This window comes from Podarcis pityusensis, assembly GCF_964106645.2.
Source record: "Podarcis pityusensis genome assembly, chromosome: 1".
Taxonomy (NCBI): domain Eukaryota; kingdom Metazoa; phylum Chordata; class Lepidosauria; order Squamata; family Lacertidae; genus Podarcis; species Podarcis pityusensis.
Genome location: NC_138028.1, coordinates 131,103,677 through 131,127,988, shown reverse-complemented (window position 1 = coordinate 131,127,988; position 24,312 = coordinate 131,103,677). Strand labels below are relative to the sequence as shown.

At 44.5% G+C, this 24,312-nt stretch overlaps 1 protein-coding gene across 2 annotated transcripts in view; it reads right to left on the bottom strand.

Moving 5' to 3' along the window:
• PARD3B (par-3 family cell polarity regulator beta) overlaps positions 1–24,312 on the bottom strand; it is a 599,449-nt gene that overhangs the window by 171,232 nt on the left and 403,905 nt on the right. For both annotated transcript variants that reach the window (XM_081015796.1, XM_081015795.1), the window contains one exon: positions 8,138–8,434. In XM_081015796.1, coding sequence (XP_080871922.1) covers positions 8,138–8,434 — 297 coding nt within the window. The remainder of the gene's footprint in view (positions 1–8,137; positions 8,435–24,312) is intronic.

Below are 24,312 nucleotides of genomic sequence, written 5' to 3'. Positions count from 1 at the left end.
AGCTGCAGCTGGTGAGCCAGCACCAGCGCAGCACACGGAAACGCCGTTTACCTTCCCGCTATAAAGCGGTCCCTATTTATTTACTTGCACTTAAGAGTGCTTTCAAACTGCTAGGTGGGCAGGAGCTGGGACCGAACGATGGGAGCTCACCCCGCCGCGGGGATTTGAACTGCCGACCATGCGATCGGCAAGCCCTAGGCGCTGAGGTTTTACCCACAGCGCCACCGGCGTCCCCAGTATTAAAGTACCCTGCAGTAAAACCTTTCTGACCTTACGTGCATATAGCATGCTTGAAAGGGGTGTGTGTGTGTGTGTGTGTGTGTGTGTGTGTGGTTTGAGGGGGGAAATGATGTAAATTGCCTGCTAGATAGGCTTGCACTTTTGCTAAGCAAGTGACTGGCCTACAAACAAGATTTTAGCAGGTTCTCTTTTGAACAACTCTGACTATTTAATTAATCTTCAAGCCATTAACCATTCATTTAAAATGCCACTTACGAAATCTTCATTTTGCACATTATCAGCTGGTTCGCAAATAGCTATCCATGAGCAGAGGCGTAATGATCTCTCTCTCCCATTCTTAGAGCTTACCAAGCTCATAGTCAATTTTGGTTTCTTAATTACCCGCACACATATTAGCATTTAAAATTAAATGGCAGATTTTTTTTTTAAAAAAATATTATATGCCCCCGCGCAAAAAAAAAGTTAACATTCTTATTACTGTGCTGCCTGTTAAAGGAACCACAACCCACTTTTGGTTAAAGGGTACTTTGGCACTTTTTTCACGACAAATACTGTATTTTTCCGCGTATAACACCACCCCTATTTTGGGGGCCACAAATTTATGAAAATTGGGAAGATGATCCCCATGTATAAGACGACCCCCATTTTTAAACATTATTTTAGAGTAAAAATACCTAGTCTTATACCCGAAAAAGTACAGTATATATAGAGGGGGGGGGGGGACATTGTGGAGTAGGGTAACATTGATTTAAGAAGAAAACAACTCCCTGTTCAGAAATGGATTTGAATCAGAGTCCTAAATTCCTGTTCAGGCTTGAATTTAGTGGCTGAATTTGGCATCACATCAAACCAAATGTAAGAAAGCTAAACTATAGTTTGGCATTATATTAGATGGAAAAACCATAGTCTGCAACCAGCCAACAAACCAGAAACAGTACGGCCGGCCCAACACATTTTGCTGCTATTAGCAAAACGATCCAATGACCTCCAACCAGATCTGGGGCCCTGCCCCTGCGCCGCTGCAGCCTCGCCACTGCAACTGTATCCTTGCACCCGTGTCACGATGCAGTGGCAAGGGCTCAGCAACAAGGGCAACGGCGCTGGGTTGTTGCTGCGGGAAGCCCCAGCAGGGCTGGCTGTGGTGCGCTGGCAGGGAATCGATACGCCACCTGAGGCAAATGGCTTCCCTGGCCCACCCCGGAGAAATAGAAGCCATGGTTTGAAGTGGGTTTGCATTATTTGCTTGTAAATTCTTAACTTCAAACTATGGGTTGGGATCAAAACTATGGTTAGCAGAAACCATGATTTTGAAGTACAGTGGTGCCCCGCAAGACAAATGCCTCGCAAGACGGAAAACCCGCTAGACGAAAGGGTTTTCCGTTTTGGAGGTGCTTCGCAAAACGAATTTCCTATGGGCTTGCTTCGCAAGACGAAAATGTCTTGCGAGTTCCTGCGGGTTTTTTTTCCTTTCCCCCCCCCTTTCCCCAAGCCGCTAAGCCGCTTATCAGCTGATCCGCTAAGCCGCTAAGCCGCTTATCAACTGATCCGCTAAGCCGCTTAACAGCTGATCGCTAAGCCGCTTAACAGCTGATCGCTAAGCCGCTTATCAGCTGATCCGCTAAGCAGCTTAACAGCTGATCCGTTAAGCCACTAAGCCGCTTATCAGCTGATCTGCTAAGCCCGCCAAGCCGCTAATAGCGCTAATCCGCTAAACCGCTAATGGGCTTGCTTCGCAAGACAAAAAACGCAAGACGAAGAGACTCGCGGAACGGATTCTTTTCGTCTTGCGAGGCACCACTGTAATGTCTGAACTGAGACACTGTATGGTTTTAAGTTAGGTACACTGATGATTATTTTCCCAGTGTTGCCAATGCTAGAATTCCAGCTGGAGGTGCAATATTCACAACTGCACATTTCTTATGCTGGCAGAAACAGACGCAATGCTATAGTAAGAGGCTTTTTTGTGCCGCTCAACCTTTAATTTTTCTGAAGTGAAAAATTAAAGACCGCACTCATTACTTCCTACGTCACCTTCCGCCCAAAAAAATCTGCACCGGAAAAATGTGGGAAATGCAGTTAACAACAACGGCCATTCACACATTGCATTTTACCCACTGTCCCCTAGTCAAGTATCAATACCCATTTTTGTAAAATCCCATGTGGCGTTAAGTCGAAGACTGTAAAGCACTTTCTTCAGCTAAGGCTGAGAAACAGTACAATTCATCACATGCATCACTCCCTTCCTCAAATAAGCAGCACCGACGTAATACAGAGATGGACAAGCCTAGGCTGTTTAAGTGCTAAATCGTAATGTTACCAAGCATATCTAACACTTCTAGTTGAATGTGTGTGTGTGTGTGTGTGTGTGTGTGTCAGAGAGAGAGAGAGAGAGAGAGAGAGAGAGAGAATTCATATGCAATAGAAAACTGGTTTGGTAAAGGAGTACATTTAATTTTCTTTTTGCGCATGAAAGAAGAAAGAAAGAGCTCATCTCGCTTTATTGGCCGAGGGAGCCGGCGTACAGCTTCCGGGTCATGTGGCCAGCATGACTAAGCCGCTTCTGGCAAACCAGAGCAGCGCACGGAAACACCGTTTACCTTCCCGCCAGAGCGGTACCTATTTATCTACTTGCACTTTGAGGTGCTTTTGAACTGCTAGGTTCGCAGGAGCAGGGACCGAGCAACGGGAGCTCACCCCGTCACGGGGATTCGAACCGCCGACCTTCTGATCGACAAGTCCTAGGCTCTGTGGTTTAACCCACAGCGCCACCCGCATCCTTATGCATTGAGTTATTAACAGTTAATGGACTGCTCTGGTTCGCCAGAAGTGGCTTAGTTATGCTGGCCACGTGACCTGGAAGCTGTACGCCGACTCCCTCGGCCAATAAAGCGAGATGAGCGCCGCAACCCCAGAGTCGGTCACGACTGGACCTAATGGTCAGGGGTCCCTTTACCTTTACCTTTAACTGTGAATTTTACAGACAGCAAATCATCCTCCAGTTACGACAGGAGGGATTAACGCTATACTGGTAAACATACCGTTTTAGCCCTTGCATCTGGGATTATTTCTAGGTTTTTGATGTATAGAAAGGCTTCTAATTATTGGAATAGCTTTGACAGTAATGTCCTGTAATGAGTAGGACTTTAAAACCGGACACTTTGTAGAGGGAGCTATGACTAGCTGTACGTCACTATGAGGTACACTGATCAAGCCACAGAGATCTTTCATTATAAGATGCCTCATAATTTTATAAAATCATTAAAGGGATGATAATACATTTTTCACCGGGGAAAATAAGCGATTGCATGAGTTTTAATTCAATCCTCTATGGTAATGGCCCATGACTGGAATTCTAAGACTGAGATGAAGTAATCTGGGTTCTGTTTGTTGAAGCTAAACAACTTAAAAGCAAGCGCTGTGCACAGACCCCCTTATTCTGACTCATGGCCTCAGTTGGTAAATCTGGATTGGACCTGATTCAGTCTGGACTGGTCTGGACCCGATCCTATTTGCCCTGGATCATGATCCAGAAAATACAAATCTCTAGAAATCCCGTTGAATTGCATAGCCAAACCAAAATGGCAATAACTTTCTTGTTGTTGCCCCCCCTCCTGCTACACATAGGAGCAGGGAGAAATAATATAGGGTTGCCATATTTCAAAAAGTGAAATTTCCTTCCTTCATCGTGGTCTGGTGGTCTTGACCTTCTGAGGGAATGAAGCCCACCCACAGACTGGCTGTGAGTGGCTATTTCCACATGGCAAGCCATCTACAATGGTTTTCTTGATGCCACTACATATCTTGCTATCTGGAGGCCCACAGTGGTACCACAGCGGCCATTTAAGACAGCCTATATGTGGAAGCTGTTACAAGTGCCCATTGCAATTGCCCATTATTTTTAATTCTCTCAGAGAGAAGAGTCTTCTTTTCGGTAGCAGCCTTCATTTCCAAAGGAACTGTTTGTGAACAATTTATGGCTGTGGTTCGGATTTATAGGAAACATTGAACATAGTCAAGTCTTCTAAGAGATCTAGGGCACCACAAAAAAAGCAATCTTATGAAGAAAATTGTTCTCCTGGTACAGCGGGCTCCCATAGACAGGCACGAGCAATAGCATGCATATAGATATCAAGCTTTTGGAAGTTCAGGGGGTTGGTAAAATAAATAAATAAAGCAACCTGGGGGTTCACAGCCTGAGATTCTGCTAGAAAGAAAATGCCCTGATAAACCCTGGCTTTTCATTCACACCATTACTTTATGATAATACGCTCAGCCTGCTTTCATCCTCTAGCGTAGCCTAGCAGGTGTTAAAAAGCACAGCAGTAAAGTTTCTTCAAGAAGTTCCTAGATTGGAAGTATTGATGCAGAGTAATAGAATGAGACCACAGTTGAACCACATAGCATTATTGGGGTCACCGACTATAGCTTCTTTTAATTGTCAGGGCTGCTTTTAAGATGCTTAACTGCGATATATTATCCGAATGATCAGTCAGGATGCTGGGTCCATACAAAACACATATACAAATATTGGGTATGAATTATGTAATGTTTGATTGAATCTGTATGCTGCCCCATAACATAAAAGTTATCTGGTCAGCTTACAATGCTGCTGGATTCAGTATGGGCTTTCGGTGGCCATTTCTGATTTAATGATTACACTATAAACATATAGATAGATATAGATGATATAGATATAGATATAAATATAGATATCCTGTTAACCTCAGGATAACATATATTCTTATCCTGTTAACCTCAGGAACTATTAATATCTGGCCCAATAGTTAGTTCTGAACCTCTTTCCAATTTCGCACATGAGTAGGCAAACGAAGGCCCGGGGGCCGGATGCGGCCCAATCGTCTTCTCAATCCGGCCCGCGGATGGTCCGGGAAACAGCGTGTTTTTACATGAGTAGAATGTGTGCTATTATTTAAAATGCATCTCTGGGTTGTTTGTGGGACATAGGAACTCGTTCATCCCCCCCCCAAAAAAAATATAGTCTGGCTTCCCCAAAAGGTCTGAGGGACACTGGACCAGCCCCCTGCTGAAAAAGCTTGCTGAGCCCTGCTTTAGCACATAAAGGAAGTTCTAATCTGGTATTGATTCCTGCAAAAGAGTCTTAAACAAATTAATCTATACACAAGTCCGTACTATTTACTGTCCCTTTAACCAAAAATCGGACTAGTGATAGCGCTGAAAAGCAAATTATACAAACCTTAGTAACAACCATTCATTTTTATTCTTCCATCATAGGTGACAACTCCATGGGGCCCTGGGTGCCCAAGCACCCAAAAAAACTCCCCATGAAGGGGCCAGGCACCCAGAAATTTCAGGGCCAGGGCCATGCGCAGTGCATGGCACTCACAGCCCCAGAGACCCACAGTCGCAGGGCCAAACTGGCACTCCTGTCTTCTAATTTGTCTAGCTGTTTGCTTATACTTTCACATACTGCCCCCACCTCCAAGAGGTGTCACAATTTATTGTAACACACAGGAAGTCTAATCAAGCCCTCTCATTTTATTTTGCATTATCAAATGCCAACTTTCAGAATCTCATGGTGACGGCTCCACAACTGTGCCTGCGAATCTGTGTTTTCTTGTTTAACTCATACGGGGGGTGGGGGATACTATATTTCTTATTGCTATCAACCTGGAAGCTTGACAGTAAGGATTAAAAATGGCTCCTCTCTCCCTACTTGGTTATTGGAAAGGCCATGAAAGGTAATCTGTCTTGCAAAGCCACGCTTTACAGTCTGCATAAAAGTGCCGTGATTTCTAAGTCCTCCCTCCGACTTAATTGAAAGCGCATAATATCACACAACAGGGGAAATGTAAACTGTAAGCATACATAGTAAATCACTGCATATGGTACAAAAGCTGGTTGCTAATGGCGCCGAATGATCACGGGGGCCAAAAAGCACAATTTGAGCACACAAGTCTTTTATACTGCCAAATAACAAGTTCTTCAGAGCAGGAAGCGGGAGGGAAGAACCCACTTATTTGGTAGTGCCGCAATTGGATTGGAGTCAGGTCAATTCTGTCAATTTTGTGAAGTAGAAGCCTTTTAATAATGATTTCGATTTTATCATGACCTTGAGCAGTGGGACTAGAACTGGCGCAAATGTAAAGCGAATATACTGTTTGCATTTAAACAAATATTCCTCGATCATTCGCAATCGCTCAGCCAACCTGAGTAAAATTGCAGAAGTGCTGAAGCAAAGTTATAATCTGGATTTCTCGTCTTGTAAAAAGTGGATTTGGGAGTGGAGAAATCTGAAACTTAGCTCCTTGACATTCCGATCATAAACATTTCTACTGTTGAATTTCCCTACCTCATTACTTTGTCATAACATCACAGTTTGCGATGGGACTGCAGTGCTACAGCCATTCGTGTACGCTATCCAAAGTGGTAATATGCCCATGCGACAAACCTTGCAGAGAGGGCGTTAGACACAAAACCAGCCTGCCCTCAGAGACTGATGGAACCTAGTATGTTCCTGAATGTTCTGCCTTTTGAGGTCAAGCCTTCTTTGTATTCCCTTTTGGTGCCTGCTAAAAGCATTCTTGTTTAGGCAAGCCCTCCCCAGATTCTTAGAAAGTTGAGGTAATCTTAAACTCTTTCAATATTTTAACTTTTGCATGTTTGTAAAGTACGGTTGTGAATTTTTTCCTCTTGATTTTACTGTTTTATCTTCTGCAAACTGCTTTGAGGATTTTTAACAACCAAGCGGTGTACAGTCGTACCTCGGTTCTCGAACAGAACCCGTTCCGGAAGTCCATTCGACTTCTGAAAACGTTCGAAAACCAAGGCGCGGCTTCCGATTGGCTGCAGGAGCTTCCTGCACTCAACCGGAAGCCCCGGAAACCCCGTCACACGTTCGGCTTCCAAAAAACGTTTGCAAACCGGAACACTCACTTCCGGGTTGGCGGCGTTCGGAAGCCAAAACGTTTGAGTTGCAAGGCGTTCGACAAAGAGTGTTCTCCATAATAGAGAGCATGTGTTGCAGTGGGGGCCAAAAAGGCCACCCCACTGTTGTTGGGCAAATTGGCCACATGCTGTGATTGGGCAAGGAGTGTTGCTGGGGAGAATGTTATGTTGCTAAAGTATGGGACGGGTCAGAGGTCTTAAGTGCATGGCTCGCAGCCTGGGGCCTTCTCTTGGGCTGCGTGCACCGGATCACCCACCCACCCTCCCTGAAAAGGGGGGGGGTTCATTGTCCTCTGACCTTGCTATGCCTGTCATGGGGTCGTCTGCCTTGGGGCAGGGGCCTGGTAGGAATTTTGTCCATTTGGCTGATTGGCTGTTACCATTTGGTTTTTGCCTACTGCGTAGCAAATCGTCACAACTTGTAAGGTTGGCGGTTAGGCATTGGTTAAAATTGGTTGGTGGAGGGGTGAGTGCCTACCCCTCCAATGGTGGTGCTGAAAGGGAATTCCGTTAAAGGAATCCAGGGGTCTGCCATTCTTTTCGTCCTTGTCCCTGGCATCGGACTTGGGCCGGTGCAAGCCCCAGGGGGCATGAGGGTGAGAGATGAGGGACTGATGTCCAGCTTCATTTCTCCCCAATATGGCTCTCCCTGACTGGCTTCCGTTGGAATCTGGAAGTCAGTCCTGTCCCCCTGACTGGCTTCCGCTGGAATCCAGAAGTCAGTTCTGTCCCTGGGGCAAGGACAGATAGTCGCAACCAATGCCTAAGCAACCACTCATGTGTGTGTATTTAAATAAAGTTGTGGCCAAATTCATGCCAAAAAGCTTAAACAAAGATTGATGTGTGAAGTGTGAGTTATTGGGGTGGCCTGGGGGACCTCGACGCGCAACCAAGGTACGACTGTATAAATTTCATGACATAAACAAACAACATGCTATTTTGCATTAATTTCCATGATATGAATCACTACCTCTCCACATGAGCAGGCTGGTGAGACGGCTTGTTTATCCTCGCATACAGTCCTTCAAGGTGGTCCCTGTCCACTGGCACTGGAGGGCTGTCACATCCAAAGTTTTCTGACACAGGTGGAGAAGACGGCCTGTACACACTGGCAGGTGGGTACATTTCTCGGAAGTGATTGACTTGTGCGTAATTGGGGTCTGTCTCGTCGTCGTCAATATCAGGCGGAGGGCCCACAGGACCAGGGGAATACTCGGCAAGCCCCCTGGCCTGCTTCTGCCGCAGCTCCTGATGTTTCGCACCAATCCTAGGAGACAAAACAACAAAGCTCAGAGTTTGCATCAACATCTAGCGAAGCAAAGCATGCGACTTCTGGAGGCAACAGTTGTTTTGCATAGGCAACAAAAACCACAGCTAGAACCTTAGGAAACATCTCACGCGTTATAATCATGCTCCAGCATTTAACGCAACATATATCAAGCAAGCATGTCGATCATAAATCCACCATGATTCACAACAGATAAGCGCCCCATCGCCATCCAAGTATTTGCAACGTGGTGACCCATATCCTAACGGAACAAACATGCATTCCTTTGAGGATTATGAAAAAGACATCTCTATAACAGGTCCATATTAAATGCCTGACGAAAAGTACCGAATTTTTTGCTCTATAAGACTCACTTTTCCCCTCCTAAAAAGTAAGGGGGAATGTGTGTGCGTCTTATGGAGTGAATGCAGGCTGCGCAGCTATCCCAGAAGCCAGAACAGCAAGAGGGATTGCTGCTTTCGCTGTGCAGCGATCCCTCTTGTTGTTCTGGCTTCTGAGATTCAGATTATTTTTTTTCTTGTTTTCCTCCTCCAAAAACTAGGTGCGTCTTATGGTCTGGTGCGTCTTACAGAGCGAAAAATACGGTAACTTCTTCTCCTTTGCATGTGAATTAACAGATAACGTTATCAGTGCCACTTCCTCTCATTTGTGAGAAGTGCAATAATGTGGGCATATAAATGCAAGGGGGGTTGGGTTGCCTGAAGAGTCAAAAAGACCAGAGTCAGTTCACTAGGGATTTTTGGACCCCCTCCCCCACTTAAGTGGGGGACATCATACCTCATTATACAGAGGCTAGGGACAGAGTAAGACAGGGAAGAAATGAATAGAAGCCTGACAGAGATGAATTGGTACATATAAGTGAATTAAAGACTATTACTGGCAGTACTCCACTGTGATAAAGCCTTAAGTGGTATTACAAAATGCGGCAGCTAATCAGTGCCATTGTGTAATCTGCTGGGAATAGGAACGGTAAAAACATACCCAGGTATAATTTCAAACCTCGCCAAATTCAGATGATTCAACATTTGCTTTGCAACTGAAAACTTTAAACAAGGCGCTATTAATATGAAACTTAAACGTTCAGCTGCCACACTCCATAATTAAAGCAACGGAAAAGATCACAGCAGCAAGATGAGCCCTGGTACGCGGAGAGCAGGGAATGAAAGGCAAGAGACGGATTAAAGCATAGGAAAGCTACCAATTAAAAAAAAGCCAGGCTTTACCCACCATTATTAAATTCTGGAGAACAGAAGATGCTCCTGGAAGCAAGTAGGTGTAGAGGATGTGTGAAAAGAATAGCGAGAGAATAATAAGTGTTTTTTTAAAGCATCAACTTTTGAAGTTGGAGGAAAATCAAGAACCAGTAAACGAGTTACTTTGGATGGCAAATTAGGGAAAAACACACACCAAGAATTAGGTAAACTAGGCAGAGAAGAGGGGAAATAGATGTCTCTAGAAAATGAACACAAATGAGAAGGCATGAAGACATTAACGCTTATGCAGTGCTTGCTACCCAGTAAATGTAAAATTATTATACCACAGTGTCTTTCACTAAGAATGATTGTGAAATCAGAGGACCTCTTCATATATTACAGGCTTTAGGTATACGCCAAGGACATATCTAAAATTGAAGATGTGGGCATCGTGTAAAAGAGGTTTGCAAATCCATGTTTCATCATACAGGCACACAAGGTTGCATAGCTTTGATCAGCTCCAGTTGTCCATAAGTTGTACACTCAGTGTGAGACTTGGGTTTAGTGTTGTGTGAATAGTCAGAGTGCAAACTGCAAAACCTGATGGTTTTACACGACAGTTTCTCATTCAGTGCTGGGAAACTGGAGGCAAACGCAGGTCCCTAACGCATGCAGAGACAGATAACCCGACGTGTGAATTCGCCATACGCAGGGATCCATAAATCTTGAAGGAAAGTGGAGTGGGGAAGAGAGAATCACAGCTAAATGTTAACTTTGATTGTGCAAATACATCATATCTGCAACAAAAATGCCGCCTCAAGGAAAGAAGTCTGGATCTTCTGTATTAAAGAAGTAATACAGTGCTTTTTTATAAGGTCTTTCCAGACAAAATAAGTTTATCTCTTTAACCCATTTACTGAGTTCCCTACCTTTAAACTCATAGACAAGTTCTTTCTTGAACACTTCAAAAATCTTAGCTACCCATTTTGATCTTCCCTCCCCCTTCCCATCATCTTCATAGCCACCCAAGAACCCCTCATGGTAGCAGGATATCACGGCCCATCAGGATTTCGTATGGGCTGCAGGATTGTGCAGTATCTCACCCAGTCCCCCATCGTTCTGCCCGGACACTGAGGTCCAGCACCGAGGGCCTTCTGGCGGTTCCCTCCCTGCAAGAAGCAAAGCTACAGGGAACCAGACAGAGGGCCTTCTCGGTAGTGGTGCCCGCCCTGTGGAACACCCTCCCATCAGATGTCAAAGAGATAAACAACTACCTGACATTTAGAAGACATCTGAAGGCAGCCCTGTTCAGGGAAGTTTTTAATGTGTGATATTTTAATGTATTTTTAATCTTTGTTGGAAGCCGCCCAGAGTGGCTGGGGAAACCCAGCCAGATGGGTGGGGTACAGATGATGATGATGATGATGATGATGATGATGATTACTATTATTATCTGATTTGAAACTAGTTTCCAAACCCTGCTTAATAAAGAACCCAAGTTATGTGGGATATCCAGACTCATATAACCAACACGCTTAACTCTAATTAATACATTAAGGGGTTAGCTAGCTCACCCCTCCTCACTTTGGGATGAAGCTTTTGTTCTTTCATTCAACCATGTGATCTCTACCAGCAAGGTCTAAGCTGGGTGCTCAGAGCTTAGACCATGTGGCTTAAGCAAGCGACATTTGTGTTTATATACCAATAATTTAGAAACTCTTGCCATTTTGGAATCTAAGTTATGCTGCCTATATTTTCTTGCTATGTGGAAAAACACATGAATCTGACCTTTGGAGGGTTTGTAAGTAACTTACCAAACTTGCAGTGTCTTTCTACGCTAAGGGAACTTTGGAAGCGACTTAGAAGGGGATGTTTTAAAGGTCGAACAGCCTGCATTTCCATCCTTTACTTTGCTGCATGGTTTGTGATTTTAAATCTTTGCTGGGGTTCTCCCACCAAAGAATACCTGTCCCAAACCTGGTTCTAGGACATTCTCCTTTTATGACGCCGTACCACATTTTCCCTTTTACCCAAACCCAACAAGTTAGCCCTAACCGATGGTTAAGGGCCGGTGCCAAAATAAAGGCAGATGGGGCTCGCTTGCCAAAGGGAGTGGTTTGGAAAGAAAACCCATTATCTATTTCTGATCCTTTAATCATGAGTGCAAACACCCTATCTGCAATCACTGTAATGCCCCTATACAGAATGCTATTTGTTAACTGGAGGCAAGAACAAGCCTCTAGGATGGTAGGGGGGGTTTGGGGTTGGGGTTTTTTTGCATTCTTCAGATGCAAGTAATCCCCAGAAAGTTGGAAGAGCTGTAAACAAACAAAAATAGGATTAAGGAGAGGCTTTGAGGTTGCCACAGATAAAAAATAAAGAATGAACATTTCCTTTTATTTCCATAATGTAACAATCCCTAGCACACAAGTAATCAGTGAACAGATTTTTTTTTCAAAAAATAAAAATGAAAGAGGCTCAATTCTCCGAGGGTCACTGAAAGAAAGATGAAAGAAAGATCACATAACAGCGAGAGAGAGAGAAGCAGAGGCCCGGTCTGCCCATTCAATGTCTTGATGGAACAAATGCATGGATATATATGTAGAAAGTTAAAACCCGATCAATTTTTGTCAACAGAAACAATCCTTCCTGGGAGAGTGCAGCCTATGGATCCCATTGTCATTGAATGCCTGCTGTATGGCAACAACCAAGATGGATTTCCATTGCAAATAAAGGTAAGAAACGTCAATACCAAAGACATTTGTGGCGGGGTGGGGGGCGCAACAGAATGGATGCTCTCTAGCTCTCTCTTACACACAGAGTGCTTTCAAGAGAAATTATGTAGAAAAGAAATGTTTTTACGCACCCCACTATAGGGTTTTGTTTACAAATGAAGATTGATTTATTTAAAAAATAATAATAATCTGTCAGTCAATTGATTAGCGTCTGTTTCTGAATGCTTCTGTCTTCTGCTGTCATAGATTCATAGAGTTGGAGGGACCACAAGGATCATCTAGTCCAGGCAAGGCCAAACTCAGCCCTCCAGCTGTTTTGGGACTACAACTCCCATGATCCCTTGCTAACAGGACCAGTGGTCAGGGATGGTGGGAATTGTAGTCCCAAAACAGCTGGAGGGCCATGTCTGGCCATGCCTGATCTAGTTCAACCCCCTGCAATGCAGGGATTTTTCACCCAACGTGGGGCTCGAACCCACAACCTGAGATTAAGAGCCTCATGCTCTACCGATTGAGCTGTATCTGAGTGACCAAGGTCTGAAGGCCTGATGTTCAGTTGGCTTCTCTTGAATTATCTCTGCTGATATTAGTTGAGTGTTATCTCACTGTATACCAGTTGTACAAGTGACAACAAAGTACTGTATTTTTCACTCCATAGGGCGCACTGGACAATAGGGCACACCTAGTTTTTTTGGGGGGGGGGGAATAAAGAAAAAAAATATATCCCCCCCAGCCCCAAAGAGCAAAGAAGCCAAGACAGCCAGCGGGATCCATCCTTGGCTTCCTCTTTAGCTATGCACAACCTCTCCAGCCGGGCTTTGGCAGAAGCCCTACTGAGGCCTCCTGCCACTGGTGCCCTTCCACTGTTCGGCTTCCGTTCATCTTCTGATGCAAAGTTCATTAGCCGGAACACCTATTTCTGGTTTTGCGGAGTTCGTTGCCCGAATGGTTCGTTAACAGAATCATAGAATCATAGAGTTGGAATAGACCACAAGGGCCATCGAGTCCAACCCCCTGCCAAGCAGGAAACACCATCAGAGCACTCCTGACATATGGTTGTCAAGCCTCTGCTTAAAGACCTCCAAAGAAGGAGACTCCACCACACTCCTTGGCAGCAAAATGTTTAGGTGGAATCTTCTTTCTTGTAGTTTGGATCCATTGCTCCGTGTCCGCTTCTCTGGAGCAGCAGAAAACAACCTTTCTCCCTCCTCTATATGACATCCTTTTATATATTTGAACATGGCTATCATATCACCCCTTAACCTCCTCTTCTCCAGGCTAAACATGCCCAGCTCCCTTAGCCGTTCCCCATAAGGCATCGTTTCCAGGCCTTTGACCATTTTGGTTGCCCTCCTCTGGACAAGTTCCAGTTTGTCAGTGTCCTTCTTGAACTGTGGTGCCCAGAACTGGACACAGTACTCCAGGTAAGGTCTGACCAGAGCAGAATACAGTGGCACTATTACTTCCCTTGATCTAGATGCTATACTCCTATTGATGCAGCCCAGAATTGCATTGGCTTTTTTAGGATTGTTCGTAGATCAAGGTACCACTGTACATAACAGAAATAAGAACAAAGGCCACACAATAACCCCCTCTTTCTCAACCTATATGAGTTAGGGTGTTATTTGCCCTCCTGCCTCATGAATGTACTCCCTTCTGGGTCTCCCTAACAATAAACTCAAATCTCAGTGTGGTTATTCTATGGCAAATACATCCAGCTGCCTGACTGGTTCTGTATTAGCTTTGCTGCAGAGGGAACTGCTAGCCAAATACATTACTCCCTGGTTGCTGCTATGGGAAAAATGTGTGTTGTGGCTCAAAGTGCAGGTTAACACTTAAGTCATAAGCAGAGCTGTTTGTGAGTGCAATTATTCACAATATTGATCATGCACCAAAATGGACAACACAAGAGTCTAGGATTCTAAGCATCTCTGCTTTAATTTGAAAGAAAAACCCAAGTTTCCTGCCGTTATGTCTGGTTAAAAATTGCTGCAAGTTTGTGGATTATGTCTGCTGGAAACTCAGACGCCACTCCTTGCACATATCATTCTTTGCCAAACCTCTGAGGCAGAACCAGTGAAAATCTCTTCCCCTTCCTTTCTGTGCTGGTGGAAGTACCCTTTGGATCAAATAGTCTTTGGGCCGCAAAGAGATGGTTGAATGCAGCCTACAGTGTGTCTCTCTCAAGAGGTTTATTGTGAAGATAAAATGGGAAAAGTAGAGCCATATATGTCACCTTTGGCAAACTGGAGCAAAGGCGGTATATGATTGTGATAAATAAACTAACAGCAGGCCCATGGGTGAACGTTAGTGATAGAAAGGAATAAACACATTGCTGTCATTCGTAATAATCTTTTGCTGCTTTTGCTAGTGTCATTAATGCTTCTTTAGTTCAACTTTCCCTCTTTTACCCCAATGGCTTGTCCTTTATCTATTGCTACTTAGTCCCATTCCACCAACAAATTTCACCATGCCGTTTCTTGGAAGAAATAGCAATTGGTCAATTGGACTCCAATGCAAAATATTTGTTTTATAGTGGTACCTTGGGTTACATACGCTTCAGGTTGCATATGCTTCAGGTTACAGACTCCGCTAACCCAGAAATATTACCTTGGGTTAAGAACTTTGCTTCAGGGTGAGAACAGAAATCGTGCTCCGGCAGCCCGGCAGCAGCAGGAGGCCCCATTAGCTAAAGTGGTGCTTCAGGTTAAGAAAAGTTTCAGGTTAAGAACGGACCTCCGGAACGAATTGAGTACTTAACCCGAGGTACCACTGTACATGCATTTTTTTAAATGAATGGACAGGTGACCCAGTATTAACCAATTGTGTTTGATACTACTGAAGGCTATTATTGACCCAGTTTGGTCAAAAGGGATCTTAGAAATTTTAAAATGAATAACGTACAATAAGAGGATTCCTTCCAGTAGCACCTTAGAGACCAACTAAGTTTGTTATTGGTATGAGCTTTCGTGTGCATGCACACTTCTTCAGATACAGTGAAACCGAAGTGACCAGAGCCTTACACATGAGAGGGTCTGGTGACTTCTGTTTCAGTGTATCTGAAGAAGTGTGCATGCACACGAAAGCTCATACCAATAACAAACTTAGTTGGTCTCTAGGGTGCTACTGGAAGGAATTTTTTTTATTTTGTTTCGACTATGGCAGACCAACACAGCTACCTACCTGTAACTAATACAATAAGAGGGATGCAGTCCTTTGGCACTTGTGTGATACGTTTACTCCCCGCTGAAACACAAACTAAGCTGTGCTTGGGCCAAGGAAAGCTCATTATGCGACACGTAACGCTTTTGGAAACTGAGCCAATTTTGAACGATTTCCTTTAATTTTGCTTAAGTTTTGCATCTGACTTTGGAAGTCAACAAGAAACAAGTTGTACAAGGCACCAATGGTACGGTATGTGGCACAGCAGATTGCAGGGCCGATGCCGAATTCACAAAAATGACCCTCTCCCCTTTTCAGCTCACAAAGCTTCCGCTGGCTGAAAGAGCCATCCGTCAGCAGAGGCATACAACTAAATACAACCCTACACAAAATATCTGGAAGAACTTTCAGTAGCTGAAGTGAAACTTATGTCACCAGAATAAAGCCAATATGCTGTATTTCATAGACTGATACTATCTATGTATGTGTGCTCAAAATCCGGTTTACTATACAATAATAATAATAATAATATAATAATAATTTATTATTTATACCCCGCCCATCTGGCTGGGCTTCCCCAGCCACTCTGGGCGGCTTCCAAAAGAATATTAAAATACTATAATACAACAAACATTAAAAGCTTCCCGAAACAGGGCTACCTTCAGATGTCTTCTAAAAGCCTGGTAGTTGTTGTTCTCTTTGACATCTGGTGGGAGGGTGTTCCACAGGGAAGGCGCCACTACCGAGAAGGCCCTCTGCCTGGTTCCCTGTAACTTGGCTTCTCACAGTGAGGGAACCGCCAGAAGGCCCTCGGTGCTGGACCTCAGTGTCCGGGTAGAACGATGGTGGTGGAGACGCTCCTTCAGATATACTGGACCAAGGCCGTTTAGGGCTTTAAAGGTCAGCACCAACACTTTGAATTGTGCTCGGAAAGGTACTGGGAGCCAATGTAGGTCTTTCAAGACCGGTGTTATGTGGTCTCTGCGGCCGCTCCCAGTCACCAGTCTAGCTGCCGCGTTCGGGATTAGTTGTAGTTTCCGGGTCACCTTCAAAGGTAGCCCCACGTAGAGCGCATTGCAGTAATCCAATCGGGAGATAACCAGAGCTTGCACCACTCTGGCGAGGCAGTCCGCAGGCAGATAGGGTCTCAGCCTGCGTACCAGATAGAGCTGGTAAGCAGCTGCCCTGGACACAGATTTGACCTGTGCCTCCATGGACAGCTGTGAGTCCAAAATGACTCCCAGGCTGCGCACCTGGTCCTTCAGGGGCACAGTTACCCTATTCAGGACCAGGGAATCCTCCACACCTGCCCGCCTCCTGTCCCCCCAAAACAGTACTTCTGTCTTGTCAGGATTCAACCTCAATCTGTTAGCCGCCATCCAACCTCCAACCGCCTCCAGGCACTCACAGTATACACAGTATACGAGTCTACTCCCAAGCAGCTTTAAGTAAAGAGTAACCCTAATAAGTATTTTCAGGGTGGGAGTGGCTGGGAGGGAATGGGTGTGACTATGGTTATTTAAGCCTATGGGTAGGCAAACTAAGGCCCAGGGGCCGGTTCCGGCCCATTTGCCTTCTCAATCCGGCCCACGGACAGTCCAGGAATCAGCGTGTTTTTATGTGAGTAGAAGGTGTGCTTTTATTTAAAATGCATCTCTGGGTTATTTGTGGGGCATAGGAATTTGTTCATTCCCCCCCCCCCCAAAAAAAATGTAGTCTGGCCCCCCACAAGGTCTGAGGGACAGTGGACCGGCCCCCTGCTGAAAAAGTTTGCTGACCCCTGTTTAAGCCCTTTGGGATAGTGGGCTTAAATATGGAAAAAGTTAAACAGCAATGGAGAACAGTCGTACCTTGGATGCCGGATGCCTTGGTACTTGAACGTTTTGGCTCCCGAATGTCGCAAACCCGGAAGTGAGCGTTCCAGTTTGCAAACGTTCTTTGGAACCCGAATGTCCGACGGGGGTTCCACTGCTTCCGATTGGCTGCAGGACCTTTGGTTTCCGAACGTTTTGGAAGTCGAACGGACTTCCGTAACGGATTCCGTTCGACTTCCGAGGTACAACTGTAGTTGGTCCTAAGAGTTCTTCAGGGGAAGACTCGAGAAGGCTTATTAAAAGTACTGGGCTCCTTTGGAAGGAAAAATGGGTTGCCAATTGCAGGCAGGCAGGCAGGCAGGAAGGAAGGAAGGAAGGAAGGAAGGAAGGAAGGAAGGAAAGTACTAGGCCCAGTTTTTTTTCTCAAAAACTTAAGAGAGATTTCTAAATTGTACCCAAGGAGGATACCACCATAGTGGCTCAATCCATCTCAGACATAGTAGTATTCTTTCGTATTTGATAGCAACAATAATTTGTACTGCTGTCAATACTGGCACTCTGTACACAACAAAAGCTGGAATTGGGTCACCACAATTCTCTTTCGTTCCTACAGAAAGAAAGAATATATATATATGTTTCTTCACTTTGTTCCCTTATAAATTGCAGCCTACAGTTGTACCTGCTCAAAGACAATGACTGCCTCTTTATGTTGTACTTGGCTAGCCAATACTAGGCTATGTGAATTTGTCCATGATCAATGCTTCATCTCCCCGACAAGGCTATTATAATTGCATTAATATTTCTTGTTTATTTCTCGCTCCTCTGTGGAAAATCTATACTGTTTCGTCAATTATCTCTCTTTTATCCAGTTCCATTTTTCACTTGATAGTTCAGTTATAATGCCTGAACAATACTGTACAGTGGTGCCTCGCAAGACGAAATTAATTCGTTCCGCAAGTCTCTTCGTCTTGCGAGTTTTTCGTCTTGCGATGCACGGTTTCCCATAGGAATGCATTGAAAATCAATTAATGCGTTCCTAGGGAAACCGCCTTCAGACCAGGTCCGGGGACAATCTGTCCCCGGACCTCTTCTGAAGGCTAGGGGGGGGGGGGACAAGGGCTTTTCTTCCCACCCCCAGCATTTTAAAAAACCCCGGGACAGCGGAGGACTTCTCCGCTGTCCGGGCGATCTTAAAATGCTGGCGGGCGGCATTTTAAAATCGCCCCGGGACAGCGGAGGACTTCTCCGCTGTCCGGGGCGATTTAAAAGCCCCTGGGAAGGCAGGCAGGGGGGACAAAGACTTTCGCCCCCCGCCCGCCTTCAGAAGGTGTTCCCGCCCCCCCGCCCCGCTTCGGAGCACCGGGAGAAGCGATCTCCCCGCAGCCCCTTGCTTCAAAAGAGGTCCGGGGGCAGCGGGAAGCGCTTCCCGCTGTCCCCGGACCTGGGGCGGCGGGGAGAAGATCGCTTCTCCCCGCCGCCCCTTGCTTCAAAAGAGAAGACCCGCTGTCCCCGGGGCAAGCTTCGTTTTGCGAAGCAAGCCCATAGGGAAATTCGTCTTGCGAGGCAACTCCAAAACGAAAAAACCTTTCGTTTTGCGAGTTTTTCGTCTCGCGAGGCGTTCGTCTTGCGGGGTACCACTGTACACATTTTTGCCTCTTTTACCATATTCCCGCTAACTTATTTCTCCTGCCTTGCAAATAATCATTTGGAAGGCCGCATTTTAAAATATTTGTATCTTTGGGGAAACTGAAATGCACCTACTGTGTAATAGACCTTTGTGATTTCCCTAAAAATGGTAGTAAGCTCACCTTGAAAGCAAACCCACATTAATGGTGTATTTCCGCAGCATTTCATTATTTGCTAATGTATTGCCCACAACATTCATGTGCAGAATTAGCTGTGTGTGGAAATCAAGGCCTTCCAACCCCCCCACTAATGCCAGTTATGTCCTTGCCCCTTTGCAAAATGTGAAGTTTCCACTGCTTTCCATTTCTTACAGCCTCCTTCCTTTTCCACTTGCTGCCTTATCTATGGGTGCTTCCTTAAGCTTAACAGTGATTAAGATTGGATGGCCTCTAATGCCTCCTGGGAAATAGAAGGGGAAGAAATGGAGGCAGTGAGAGATTTTACCTTCTTGGGCTCCATGATCACTGCAGATGGTGACAGCAGTCACGAAATTAAAAGACGCCTGCTTTTTGGGAGAAAAGCAATGACAAACCTGGACAGCATCTTAAAAAGTAGAGACATCACCTTGCCAACAAAGGTCCGTATAGGAAAAGCTATGTTTTTTCCAGTAGTGATGTATGGAAGTGAGAGCTGGACCATAAAGAAGGCTGATCACCAAAGAATTGATGCTTTTGAATTATGGTGTTGGAGGAGACTCTTGAGAGTTAAACCTATCCATTCTGAAGGAAATCAGCCCTGAGTGCTCACTGGAAAGACAGATCCTAAAGCTGAGGCTCCAATACTTTGGCCACCTCATGAGAAGAGAAGACTCCCTGGAAAAGACCCTGATGTTGGGAAAGATGGAGGGCAGAAGGAGAAGGGGACGACAGAGGACGAGATGGTTGGACAGTGTTCTCGAAGCTACCAGCATGAGTTTGACCAAACTGTGGGAGGCAGTGGAAGACAGGAGTGCCTAGCGTGCTCTGGTCCATGGGGTCACGAAGAGTCGGACACGACTAAACGACTAAACAGCAACAACAATGCCAAGAGAATCCAGGTGAGTTTCTTTAAGAAAGCACTAGCTTGTCCTAGGGGGCACTGGGAGGATCAAAAGCAACTTCTCTCAATTCTGCTCTTTAATTCTGAATTTTCTTCAAGTCTCAGGGCAAAGAGGGGAATTAAGGAGGCTACATCGCAAGAAAGGGGAGAGGGGCTTTCCTGATGGCTTTGCTTTCATGCCTGAGCTGGTAGACAGAACCACCAGCAAGGAGACAAGTGCTCTGAAGTGTCTAGAACCAGGGTGCATTTGATTTAAATCAAATGTATTTAAATCAAATTGATTTAAATCACTTTTCAGTAAGACTTGATTTAAATCATTTTTTTTTACAGGAAGACTCATTTTTGCTGGTATAATCTTAATATTTACAACCGGATGAAGGTTTCATTTTGGGAATAATAAATTTTCAGTGTAGTTTTTACAGTTATATCAAAAATTACTGATTTGGTTATACTATTAGAAACACATAGACATATAATTATGCAATTACTGTGAGATTTAATAAGTTACCTATTTATATTTGGACAACTTTTCTGCTGTACTTTATTGGAAAAAGAAAAACAATCATTTCCTTAATAACAATTCAAACAATTTATTTAACTAAAACAATAACATTATAGCATATGTATCCATGTTTGTTAACTGATGTGGTTAAACGGTGTGTTTTTTTAAAAAAACAACAACCTTAGACTAAGTTTTAGCACACATGAAAAACTTAAAACAAAACCTTATTTCCTGATGAATAGCCTTTGGACTATAGTGTAACTTAAATAGAAAACTATGTTTAGAAATATTTTTCCTCCAAAAGCATTTTAGTTTAAAAATCCAATTTAAATTAAAAAGAATCCAATTTAAATAAAAAATATATTTTTAAAAAAAATCATTTATTTTTATCCACCCTGTCTAGAACTCACAGGAGACAATTGGCAGAAAACCTTTCACTTCTTCCCCAAACTTTGCTCTTCTAAGGCACAAGTTTAGAGTGGGAGACAATGGAGATTCCATCTGTTGTTCTTCCCATTGGACTTGTTTCTGAAACACTTTTGGGCACAATTGTTCAAAGCATAATGTAGAAAATGGAAACTTGCTATTATTTCTAGCAATCAGAGAACATATACAAGTTACTCTTCTTACAAAAGCCTGCCACATCAATGGCAAACCAGACTTAGGAGTTGCCGTAACAACCTTTGGGTTTGATCAACTGCGTCCACAGGGCAAATTTTGTCAAATGGCAGGCATAGATGCATAGCAACCGACTCATCAGCCATGATGATGGAAATAAAAACACAGAAAATGCAAGATATGGATCACAATTGCTATCACTCAGTGAAATTGCAAGGTTCTTCCTGACGGTAAAAGTGCCATAGAACGAAAAATAGGGAAGAATCTCAGAGTAGCCTTCATTCTCCCTAAAAAGGTAAAGGTAAAAGACCCCTGACAGTTAAGTCCAGTTGCAGACGAATCTGGGGTTGCAGTGCTCATCTCGCTTTACTGGCCGAGGGAGCCAGCGTTTGTCTGCAGACAGTTTTTCCGGGTCATGTGGCCAGCAGGACTAAGCCGCTTCTGGCGCAACAGAACACCGAAACCAGAGCAGTGCACGGAAACACCGTTTACCTTCCCGCCAGAGTGGTACCTATTTATCTACTTGCACTTTTTTGGCATGCTTTCGAACTGCTAGGTTGGCAGGAGCTGAGACATAACAACGGGAGCTCACCGCATCGCAGGGATTCGAACTGCCGACCTTCTGATCGGCAAGCCCAAGAGGCTCAGGGGTTTAGGCAACAGCGCCACCCGCATCCTACTTTCCCTACTAATCTCTTATTCTTCTGCAGAGATGCCTACCTCCTACTTTAAGAACTCTGGGTCTAGAAGAGATCACAACAGGTCACATTACCTAGCAACACAAAGCTAGGAGAGAATGAAACTAAGGGATGAGGGCTTCACAGTACAGTGGTAGCTTGACTAAAGTCCAGTCTATTAGAAGTCTGTTTTGAACTAAGTCCAATTGCAACCTGGAAATGAATGCTCCGGGTTGAGTCATTTTATATATATATATAAGTTGGGCCCGGCTGCTGTTTTAGGGCTCGCTTTTCATCGTCTGGTTCCTGTTGAGTGTGTTTCGTTTGTTAATTGAGTCCCTCGCTGCTAATCAGAGGCTTCCTGTTGAGTCTGCCAGCTGTTGAGCTCCAAGCACCCGCACAACACAGAGGTGACATTTGGAGGTTCTGTTTTTGCTATTATTATTTTTTTGCGTTTTGGTTTGTGTGGCTTTTTCGGTTTTTTGACTGTGACTTTGTTTTATGGGACTGACCTGTGACTGCGGCTTGTGACTTCGTTTTTGTGACTGTGTGGAACCCAGTTCAGCTACTGGTTGATTGTGTGACTGTAGAAATGGATAAAAGCCCCCCATTCAAACAATGACTATCATCAGCGATCAGCTATAGGGGTGTCTTCTTGTTGGGACAAGTCTGGATGTATCTTGCCCTGTTCTCTACTGGGTTTAGCCAGCACATGAACCAAGCTTACTGTTTAACTTTAGTATAATTCCTCTGTGCCTTTTCTTATGGTAACCCAAATGTAGGACTCTTCAAAAGAATGACCGTCTTGGATCATGGGCCGACGGGCTCTGCCTTCATGCCTCATTTTTTTATTCTATGGCTATTTCTCAAATAAGCTTGCCTATACAAACGCAACCCAAGCCAGTGTGGTGTAGTGGTTAAGAGTGGTAGACTCGTAATCTGGTGAACCGGGTTCGCATCTCCGCTCCTCCACATGCAGCTGCTGGGTGACTTTGGGCCAGTCACACTTCTTTGAAGTCTCTCAGCCCCACTCACCTCACAGAGTGTTTGTTGTGGGGGAGGAAGGGAAAGGAGAATGTTAGCCGCTTTGAGACACCTTCGGGTACTGATAAAGCGGGATATCAAATCCAAACTCTTCTTCAAACACTTCTTAAAAGTTGCCTTCCCTCAGGAAAAGCTATGCTGGGTGGATTCCATTTTGTGTCTTTGCTGAGGAGCAAAAGAGGAGGCTATCTCTATATATCTGCAGGAATAATTTATTCTCACAAGGGGTCTGCAGTAATCAAGCAAGCTCTAAGACCCCCTACCTATAATCTATGTTATCTAGGAAAAATAATAATCCTAGAAACATTGCCATTTTTATTTAAAATATTTATTCTTCTTACCTGCATTATCTGATCTGGGAAAATTCTGACTGGCTCATTTTCTGTTTCATTAGTGCCTTTATCCTTCTGGTCAGACTTATTAATGAAATGCTCTACAACTCAGGTTTGTGTTTCATGGTGATGATATGTGGTTAGAAGTTGGAACCTGAAGAGTCAGCAGATGGATGCTTAAACCAACACAACTATACCCAATTTTTTTAAAAAAATAAAAATCTCAAGAGTCCTGCTGCTTTAGACTCTTAAAAGAAAGAAAGAAAGAAAGAAAGAAAGAAAGAACAGCAGATGGTGGCAGGCTGCCAATTTATAATGTGTTTCCGTGTGGCTGTAATCCCAGCAACAGCGACGGAGTAACTAAAACTCTGTCAACAGCAGACTATGCTGAAAGTATGGTTGGTCCTGTACAGGAGTGGGAGTGGAAATGGGCAGTTGGATAAAAGAAACCCAAGGAAGTCAACCTGGAGTCCACGTCTATCATAGGCAGGGGAGCCAGAAGATGAAGGGAGAGCATCAGATCAAAAAGGAGGCAGCTGTCGAAAGATAAATAAAACCACTCTGGAAATCAGGGAAAGGCATGTGCAGAGAAATCTAGAGACAAATTCAGATTTTGTCTTTTACACAGGCAAAGCATTTATAGTCAGTCTAAAATGTGGGACGCGGGTGGTGCTGTGGGTTAAACCACAGAGCCTAGGACTTGCCGATCAGAAGGTTGCTGGTTTGAATCCCCACAACGGGGTGAGCTCCCGTTGCTTGGTCCTTGCTCCTGCCATCCTAGCAGTTCGAAAACACGTCAAAGTGCAAGCAGATAAATAGGTACCGCTCCGGCGGGAAGGTAAACAGCGTTTCCGTGCGCTGCTCTGGCTTGCCAGAAGCGGCTTAGTCATGCTGGCCACATGACCCAGAAGCTGTACACTGGCTCCCATGGCCAATAAAGCGAGATGAGCGCCTCAACCCCAGAGTCAGTCACGACTGGACCTAATGGTCAGGGGTCCCTTTACCTTAAGACCAAAAACGGTTCTTTTGTTTTGTTTTTAACAATGGTGTGAGAGG